General features: G+C 25.9%; 2 protein-coding genes across 4 annotated transcripts; one reads left to right on the top strand and one right to left on the bottom strand.

Moving 5' to 3' along the window:
• Positions 1–1,034: 1,034 nt before the first annotated feature.
• On the bottom strand, positions 1,035–5,747 carry LOC113552211 (tetraspanin-33-like). 3 transcript variants are annotated; one of them, XM_026954964.1, is made up of 8 exons: positions 5,309–5,597; positions 4,975–5,152; positions 4,678–4,881; positions 1,796–1,969; positions 1,598–1,729; positions 1,486–1,533; positions 1,290–1,406; positions 1,035–1,227 (listed from the first exon to the last, which is right to left on the bottom strand). In XM_026954964.1, the coding sequence occupies exons 2-8, from the start codon at positions 5,068–5,070 to the stop codon at positions 1,156–1,158; spliced, it is 843 nt and encodes a 280-aa protein (XP_026810765.1). In that variant the 5' UTR covers positions 5,071–5,152; positions 5,309–5,597; the 3' UTR covers positions 1,035–1,155. The 3 variants fall into 3 exon arrangements, with proteins under 3 accessions (XP_026810765.1, XP_026810764.1, XP_026810763.1); XM_026954963.1 differs by lacking the exons at positions 1,035–1,227; positions 1,290–1,406; positions 1,486–1,533; ... (1 more) ...; positions 1,796–1,969; positions 5,309–5,597 and adding exons at positions 2,947–3,931; positions 5,609–5,747; XM_026954962.1 differs by lacking the exons at positions 1,035–1,227; positions 1,290–1,406; positions 1,486–1,533; positions 1,598–1,729; positions 1,796–1,969 and adding an exon at positions 2,947–3,931 and having other exon boundaries at positions 5,309–5,602.
• A 166-nt stretch (positions 5,748–5,913) lies between these two features.
• LOC113552212 (synaptosomal-associated protein 29) lies at positions 5,914–9,258 on the top strand. Its single transcript, XM_026954965.1, has 5 exons — positions 5,914–6,676; positions 6,742–6,843; positions 8,318–8,495; positions 8,562–8,672; positions 8,800–9,258. The coding sequence occupies exons 1-5, from the start codon at positions 6,395–6,397 to the stop codon at positions 8,931–8,933; spliced, it is 807 nt and encodes a 268-aa protein (XP_026810766.1). The 5' UTR covers positions 5,914–6,394; the 3' UTR covers positions 8,934–9,258.

Raw genomic sequence — 9,258 nt, 5'->3', positions numbered from 1 at the left:
AACTTTTGTATGTGTAAGATGGGCAATTACAGAGCTGACTTAAGATTACATCAGGCAGATAATCTAAATATCTTTATATTTTTAAAATATAATTATTTTTTTAGAATGGATTTTTACCAAACTGTTTTTAATAGATAGGACACTACAAATTAACATATATAATAATTTGAAGGGAAAATTATTTTGTATTGTATGCTCCTTTAAGTATTTAAAAATAATAATAAAAATAATTTTGTAAAATAATAAACAAATCATAGATTAATTATCATGTAATTAACAATAAAAATAAATAAAATAATAAAGTGTGATGTTGGTATAAAATATGCAGGGGACTTGAAATTCACTTTAAAAAAAATAGTAGGTATTTCATATAATAATCATGAAAGTACCCACTATTTTAGTTACATAATATTCTAAATATGTAATGCATAACTATTATATTTTTCATTTGTTTTAATATGTATTAATGATAGTATGTTTAAATCAATATTAAATAGTGAATTATGAATTAATTTAAATAATAAATTACAAAATAATATAGGAATTACATAGTATTCATTAACCAAACTAACAATGAATGAGCAACAAATAAATTGTAAAATACTAAATGTGAAGAGATTATAATTGGCATTTTAAATAAAAGTATCAACTATAGATATACTAATTTTATATTAAGCAACTTAATCAATATAATTATTATAAAATAATGGACATCTTAGAACAGACTAAAAGACAAAATATTATATAATTTTTATTACATTTCTCAGATAGTTGAGCCCATTATCACAGGGCGATTTAAACTTAATTAATATATTATTTACAACCTTAAATTTGAATTGACTAAGTTAAAAAAATTGAAATATACTTAAGTGATGAAAAAAAAAAAATGTCAGAATTAAAAATTATAAACATATAAATTGTATATATATATAAAAAAAAACAGGTAAAAAATAGTTTAAATGGTATTAATTACAAATTGATAAAATATAAACAAAATTTAAATAATTAAAATATAGTTTTTTTTTTATAAAACACCGCTTATGTAATAATTTAGATTTTTAAAAAATTGTTGTAGTAACTAAATACAATATTATTTTTATACTATAAAATAATATTATGAAAACATTATCTTGTTTCCCAAACCTTAATTATTTTTCAAGAAGCCCATCTGGATTTTTGTAAGTCAATTTGCCCTTCTAAGGTTTTGGCTAAGTTGATAATAAGAAGCTACAACAAAAAATTTACAATAAATTGTTAATATAATTAAACATAATTTTAGTTATAATTACCTGCGATAAAGCAACACCTAATGCTACTCCTGCAATTGTATATAAATTTCTTTCAGCCCATATACGGATAACTTCAATACACCCACTAGTCCAAACTCTTTTACTAGCTTCAGCAACCTGATATTTATGTATATATTATAAAATATGAGTCTTACAAATGCATATCACACATTATATTTATTTATTGAATACTTACAGAACTATCTTGAGCACCATAACCACACATGACATTTACTAGTCCTTTCTACAAAATAATAGATTTCCATAAATACTTAGAATATAGTAATACAATAAAAAGTTATACATACTGAAATATCTGTTGCATTGATACAACATGAATAAGGCACCCCACACTTCTCAACACTTGGTGATGTACAGTTAAAATATTCATTTTTGGACCAATCAATATATCCTTCTGAACTAAGTCCACAACATTGAAACTATAATATAATATAAAAGAAAATTTTTTAAAATTAGGCTATTATTTCTATCTAAGACATTTTTACTTCTTTCTGAGCAAAATCTATGAGGTTTTGTAAATCTGGATCATCACGGTAAGTATGAATAATTTTATCAGTGAATGACTCTTCCAGAGTAGCTTGCATATTGTGTGGAAATACAAATCCAATAATTGCAATACCCATTTCAAGTAGGAAGAATATTAAAAGACACAATGAGTACTGAAAAAAAATGTATCATATTAAATTATATAATTATATTATATTTACTCATGGAGTTATATACTTAAAATTTAACTTCAAAAATAAATATATTTAAATAAGTGAGAACTGAGGCATGTCATACTTCTTATGATGTATAATTGTTTACTTTTAAATTTAACTATCATATTCACAAAAAACTATTTAAAACCGAGGTAGTTGTTAATGTTTGTTAAGATCTAACTTTATTAATTTAATGTCAACATATAACAGCAATAAAAATTATTGTAGGATTTCTAGACAGTATTTAACATTATATTGGAGTTGATTCCAAAAAAATAAATATATGAACAAACCAAAAAAACAGTTTGGTTTTCAAAGATTGGATGCCTGTTAAAAATACAAGTTCAATGACTAAGTAAGCTGTCTATAAAACGTATATGCTCATAAATAAAGTAAGTCTTAAATTTATCAACAAGGTGTACATTTTATAATGTTATATCAACATTCAAATTGACTAACAGCTGCAACATTATTATTAAAAGTATTGTAGTATATTAAAGAATTAGTCATTGTATATTCAATCCAGTAGTTAGTATGAAGAAAGTCATGTCCATCAAAAACTTATTTTATAAGTAAACCCGTTTACACCCAAAATACAACTTCCACAGTTCAGATATTACATTTCAATTTGAAATGAAAATTATAACTAACAAAGAATAAAAATCTTCCAACTAAAAATAATTAATGGATGTTAAGATATTACAATTTTTTTCGTGCACATATTAGAAAACACAAAAATCTAGATAAATTAGCCTATTTAAAACTAATAGCAATAAAACACTAAAATTTGAGGTGTAATAAGTCATAAAATAAAGTATAAGAAAAAAAATATTTATATTGCAAATAAAAAATTATTCAGTATAATATATTTATAAAATTAAATTAAAAATCCTTAATATATTTTATTTATATAATAAAACATATACATTGTCACATAAAACATCTTGTATTTGCTAAAAGGTTAAAAAAATAAGTTAAAAATTAAGAATTAACTTTTGTTATTTCAGGAAGGTAGTAATTGAAATAAAAAAATTCCATTTTCCTGACTAATTTTTCAAGAAATAAATTGTCTCTCTTAATAGAAACAGTTATGCAATCAGCTTTTGTGCAAACAAATAAATCACATTCCTCCATCCCAGTACAGTACATTTGAATTTGACACTGTGTAAAATAGTTGTGATTTTGTTTTAAATCAATAGTATTATTTTCTTTATTGTATTTCAAGTATGGAACTCTAAGGTTTCCATTATCTTCATCAATCAATAAGGTATCTTTGCAAGTGTAAGGACACTTTATTTCCAACAACTTAATTACTTTATTGTTATGAATAACTAAACCATCTGGACTTGCACAAATCCAAGGTTGTTTTTGATGTATTACTAGGCCACACTTTATAACATGCACATTATGCACAAGTGAATACTTTTTAAAAGCAAAATCTTCCATTCTAGTCCCATATTCTACATATTTTAAACCTTTTCCAAAAATTTTTTTATCTTTTACAAAACGTTCAGCTAAGTCCTCATTTCTATTACGTCTTGTATGTATCTGGTGAGCTTTAGAACTTGCAGAGAGTCTTGTTTGCCTATATAATCTCCAAGCACTATTGTTTGCTTGTTCTATGGTACTATACATTAGATTAAATATTTGATTTCTATCAATAAAAACATATTTTTCATAAAAATTCAGTTGACTGTCATTCATTGGTTTTAAACTATTGGTGTATGTTGGATATTTGTTTTGGATATTAAGTAATTCGTCATAACAATCAAGTTGTTTAAAAATAACTTCATCATTATTCTTGGGTTTTGACTTCTTTGATTTATCAGTATATTTTTTACTATAATTTGGTGTCTGTACAACTTTTAGATTACTGACAAATAAATTTTTAATCTGAGCAGCAATATTTTTGAAAGGTAACTGAAATTAAAGGGAATATTATTAAAGTATAAGTCCGATACATTTTATACAAACCTAATTTTAATTAAAAATTAACAAAAATTAATAAAAAAAATAATTACAATAAATAAAATTAACTTACTATCTTTAAAGTTTTAAAAATCATTTTTAAAATATTACACTAAATATTACTTTCTTTTTTTTTTATTTACAATAATTAAATTCATATAATAAAAACTATGTACTAGCCTACCTGATTATCAATGAAAAAACACAAGTTTTTAATTAAAATAATTCACATTTTTCCATTACTTAACATTTATTAAGTAAATAATTATAATCTGAATTCCGTGGAAACAGATTTTCAAAAAAGTTTGTATTTGTAGTTGGCCAAATTTTAAACAAATACATGAAATCTCTATATACATTATATAGGATAATTTTAGTCCCTAAAATGGTGTAGTGTTCTCAAACTTCAACTACTAATTGGACATGTCTGTTGGGGGTTAATTTATACAATAATTAGTAATGTGATAATAACTTTTAGTTAAATAATAAAATGACTTTTCTTAAGAGCATTTCATTATTTGATTGTCCATGAACTATCAATTTCATATTTATTTATCTATACAAATAGGAAGCAGTATGATATATTTGAACTCATACAAATATAATTTTCTTTTGATAATACACCAGTGGCAATAGATAATTTATAATTAAAATATTATAAAACATAATACATAAATAATGAATAAGTATATACTCACAAATTTAAGAAGTGTAGTATTTTCACGTAGAGCACCAATACATCCGGCAAAACTAACAATGAATATGATCTGCCCAGCTATAATCAGAACTAGTGATATATTAAGTATGACGTCGGAGAATGTGTTCAACTTGATGGAACCCATAGTATTCCATTTTTCGTAAAACGCAAATGTACCGGCTGCCACCAACAAACCGCCAAACAACTAAATTAATAATTATAGGGATAAATTGTTAAGATTGGATTAAAAAAATAGCTAATCAAATTACAAACACAGAATATACATGACAACACATACCCAAAACAGGAAGTTCAGCAAAAATATCATGTACTTGACGCATGGACTGACGTATGTGAAATTGCTCACGCGTCTTCGATTCATTGCCACAGGCATGTTTACGTTCGATCTACACTAGTCAAATAACAGTGACTGCTGTATTGCATACCAGAAGCAATCAAACGACGTGTGAGACTTGCTGTAAAAAAATATAGTTTTACTATCTACAAACACAATTAAAAACAATATTCAGAAACAATTATAATGGCACGACGGATATCGTTAATGATCTCGACATCACGCGAGACAGCGATCTGATGTATGAAACATTGAAACAAACGATTATTGTTATTACCGTTTCTTTTGTTTACAGTTGTGAAATTAAATTTATGCTTTGTGTACGGCCGTGGACAATATAATGGCACACGCCCAGAGTGTCTGGAGATTATTAGCGACGTTCCCCGAACGTAATAATATCACAGAACCCGACTCCGACATGATAATATTTAATCGTCAAAAGTGTTGTCCGCAATAAATTATTGTGGGACGTGGTTGAGATCCACTGAGATCAGTAGCAGTGTCACGGTAGTATAGCACCCACCACTGGCCAGTGGTAACTATAACTAAAAAGTAATAACTATTACTCACTACTCACCACTCGATAGTAGCGGTAGTAGTCGTCGAACAAAGAGAGCAACGAGTACGGTTGTAGTAATATTAGAGTAAACATAAAATTGATGTGTGAGTGCGACTTATAGGATATGGACTACAACGACCTCACTCGTCATTCGCCAACTATATAAAAACAACAGTAAAAACTTTATGGGTAATCACAACTTACTATTGTTATGATACAGTGATAACGACACCCAAAGAAGTTCGAAACTCAATATTCATATCACAATGTAATTGGTAATTAAAAAAAAAATACTAAAAATACTATAAATAAATTTTATTTATTCTGTGATACTATCATCTAAACATTTGTTTTGCATAGACAATTTGTCATCTTAAAAATGTATACATTGTAATCGCGCTGAACTTCGGCCATCGTTGTAAGCGGAGAGGGGATATTAGGGCACTAGTAAGTCGTGGCATTCAGTTTACAATTTTTTCCATACTAGACGTGCGTTTTCTCGTTGAGCAAAGTATAGGTACTACAGGTACTATTGATTTGCTATTAAGATAAGCGAATTTTACGTCATCACACATCTTTAAAAAATAACATTTTTTAAACCTAGGTATGGTATTATGCAATATTGCAATTAGTATTTGGTAATATTAACAATAAATTACAAATTATATTTTTCATTACGTACTTGCCTCGAGACGTCGTATTGTTTTTCAAGTGATTTTCAATTTTTTTTATTTTAATACAAATCATTAATACTAGGTATCTAGGTATTTTTTTTTTTTGTATTTCTTTATTGTATTTTGCAAAATGTCAAATAACCGATACGTAAGCAATTCATCGCGAGGAATATTTGATGACGATGACGATGTAGATGACAATGAATTTTTGTCCCGTGTTCGACCCAACGTTGACTATAGAAATGACCTTATGGGCAACAATTTTGGCAATCAAGAATTAGAAAATGCTCATAGACAAAAACAACAAGTTATTGAAACAACAAGAGATGTAGAACAAAGAACTTTACAGTCTACAGAAAGAACATTACGTTTACTCAGAGAGTCTGAAAATATTGGTACTGCTACCGCCGAAGTAAATAATTTTAAGTAAATATATTTAAACAAATGATAATAATATTTTTTATTTGACTATTTCAGGAATTGGTCAGACAAAGAGAACAGCTACAAAATACTGATAAACGGCTTGATGAAATTAATTCTAATTTACGTGTCAGCCAAAAGCATATACAAGGAATTAAAGTAAATAAATAATAATTTATGTACAAAATTGTGTATACATCATACACCTTAAGTGAATAATAAGAACATCAATAACCTATGAAGACATCATATCCGCAAATGTTGTCTCCATCTTACTAAAGCATACCATACCAAAGTTCAGCAGTTCCAATTTTGTGTGTTTATTTAAATATTAGCACGAAATGCCCTATCATCAAACTTATAGGTAAAAAAATTATCTTAGTTTTTTGTGATATTTTGATTTTTAAGCGAGTTACAAGTATGTAAAATAATAATATTTAAAAATGCTCGTCATTCACTTATAATATTATAAAAAATTTACAAGAGAATTTAGTTAATGTTCTTATCTTTAAGTTGATATTATAACTCATTTTACACTAATATTTAAATTAAACAGACACAATTGGGATTGCTGGTTGTATATTTAGGTATGGTATGCGTTAGTAAGACTGAGACAACACATGCTATTAAAACATCTTTTTAATATATTATAAATTGTCAGAGCATTATTGATTTTCTCTCTCAAACTAGACAAACCTTAAGTAACCTAACTTTGGCACAACATTCAAATTTGTGTTAACCAATCTTGTGTTGTTAAATTTAATATTAAAGTGAATTGATCTCTTTATTAACCTCAAGCAAAAAACATTATCTATGTTTAAATGTTGGCTTATTTTTTACAACATTTCTATTTTTCGACAAAATATAAGCATTTTTAATTATTTAAAAAACCACATTTTATCTTTAATTACGTTCCTGATTTTGATAATAGATGGGTCAATACACTTTTTTGATATTAGTTTACATCACAATATTGAATATATTGAACGCAAGTTTGCTAAGTTGAATGTTGGTAGAAAATAAAAAATAAATAGTCTACTGACATCTTCTTAATGATTATTGGTAAAATTTTCAATTGTCTTCGCCTGTACTATACATTGGTTCATCTTCATTTAATATTATTTAAAGGGACCAATATTTGTTTTTTTTCTATCTTATATAATAAAGGAACAAAGAAATTCCATATTTTCATGATTACGATTCTCTGGTTCAGTGTAATGCAAAGGCACCTATTACATATTTTGTAAAAAAGAATATTTCCTATGCATTAACCAGATAGATTTTTAACGTTTACATATTTTATAAATATAAACACGTTATAATTTAAAATAATTTTGATTATTTTTAACCATTAATAACTTATTCAATATAATAAATCTATCTGGTCAATGCCCAGGAAATATTCTTCTTTATAAAATATATAATAGGAGGTGCCTTTGCCCTAAACTGAACCAGAAAGTCATAATTGTGATAATGCGGGATATCTTTGTTCCTATATTATGCGAGAGATAGACAGAAAAAACAAATGTAGGTGTAGCGGCTCCTTAACTTTTTAAATTAGGTAATATAATAAATAAAAAATTTTTAAAAATTAATATTATTTTTACTTTTTTGAACCAATTGTATTTTGTAGAGTATTTTTGGAAGTTTTAAAAATATGCTCAGTGGTAAATCAAACTTACCACCACGTAGTGCATCAACTGAAGTCGAGCCAACAGGGTCTCCATTAACAAATGAAGTGCGTAGAAGTACATTAAGTGAAACCTTAACGCAAGCAAATTCTAATATTAGCTCTATGGATCAACATCCTGGTAATATAATCTTATTTTTTTTTTTATAAGTTATTTAGGTAATATAATTTTGAAATTTATAACTAGGTTTAAGAATCAGAGGATTGGTAGATAACGAATCAACTACACCAACTGATGTACAATCTAGTTTAGATAACAATTTGGATGAAATTCTTGGATCAGTAACGCGATTAAAAGGTTTATAAATGAATATAAATAATTTAAATTAATTTATACTCAAATAAAATTCAATATTTTTTTTAACAAAAATAGAATTATAAGTAATTATATATTGACTTTTTAATATTTATTACTGTATTTATAGGTTTAGCATTGGGACTTGGTGGAGAAATTGATTCTCAAAACGATTTAGTTGAAAACATCCTTGGTAAAGCAGACAAAGCTGACATAAATATGGAACGTCAAAACAAAGAGATAAATCGTATTTTAAAAAAATAATCTATTATATCGAGCAACATTCCTATCACATTAGTTATAATTTTAGAATAAGATTCCTATTATAATTAATGATAATATTTATACATTTATTATGGGTTTTCTCTATTATGCTTATATATTATCAATTTTTTATGTTAGCTATGAAGTATTAGAATCATTGAAGTATCATAATATGTGTCAATTACATTAATGAAGTAAAAATGTTGTATCAATTATATTATATACTCTTTAGTCATTTGTATACTAATTAATAATGTATTTGCACAATAATTATATGGTGTTTATATCTTTCATATTAATAATTATAATTTGTATTATATACAAT

This window comes from Rhopalosiphum maidis, chromosome 2 (assembly GCF_003676215.2).
Source record: "Rhopalosiphum maidis isolate BTI-1 chromosome 2, ASM367621v3, whole genome shotgun sequence".
Taxonomy (NCBI): domain Eukaryota; kingdom Metazoa; phylum Arthropoda; class Insecta; order Hemiptera; family Aphididae; genus Rhopalosiphum; species Rhopalosiphum maidis.
This window is presented reverse-complemented; position numbering and strand designations above follow the sequence as displayed.

Bases quoted from the DNA above. Each gene is read 5' to 3' on its own strand.
- LOC113552212 (XM_026954965.1), top strand. From the start codon at position 6,395: ATGTCAAATAACCGATACGTAAGCAATTCATCGCGAGGAATATTTGAT. The intron at 6,677-6,741 runs GTAAATAATTTT...TGACTATTTCAG, and splicing joins TTGGTACTGCTACCGCCGAA to GAATTGGTCAGACAAAGAGA. The intron at 8,673-8,799 runs GTTTATAAATGA...CTGTATTTATAG, and splicing joins ATCAGTAACGCGATTAAAAG to GTTTAGCATTGGGACTTGGT.
- LOC113552211 (XM_026954963.1), bottom strand. From the start codon at position 5,070: ATGCCTGTGGCAATGAATCGAAGACGCGTGAGCAATTTCACATACGTC. The intron at 4,882-4,974 runs GTATGTGTTGTC...TTATTAATTTAG, and splicing joins TGCTGAACTTCCTGTTTTGG to TTGTTTGGCGGTTTGTTGGT. The intron at 3,932-4,677 runs GTGAGTATATAC...CTTTAATTTCAG, and splicing joins ATACTACACTTCTTAAATTT to TTACCTTTCAAAAATATTGC.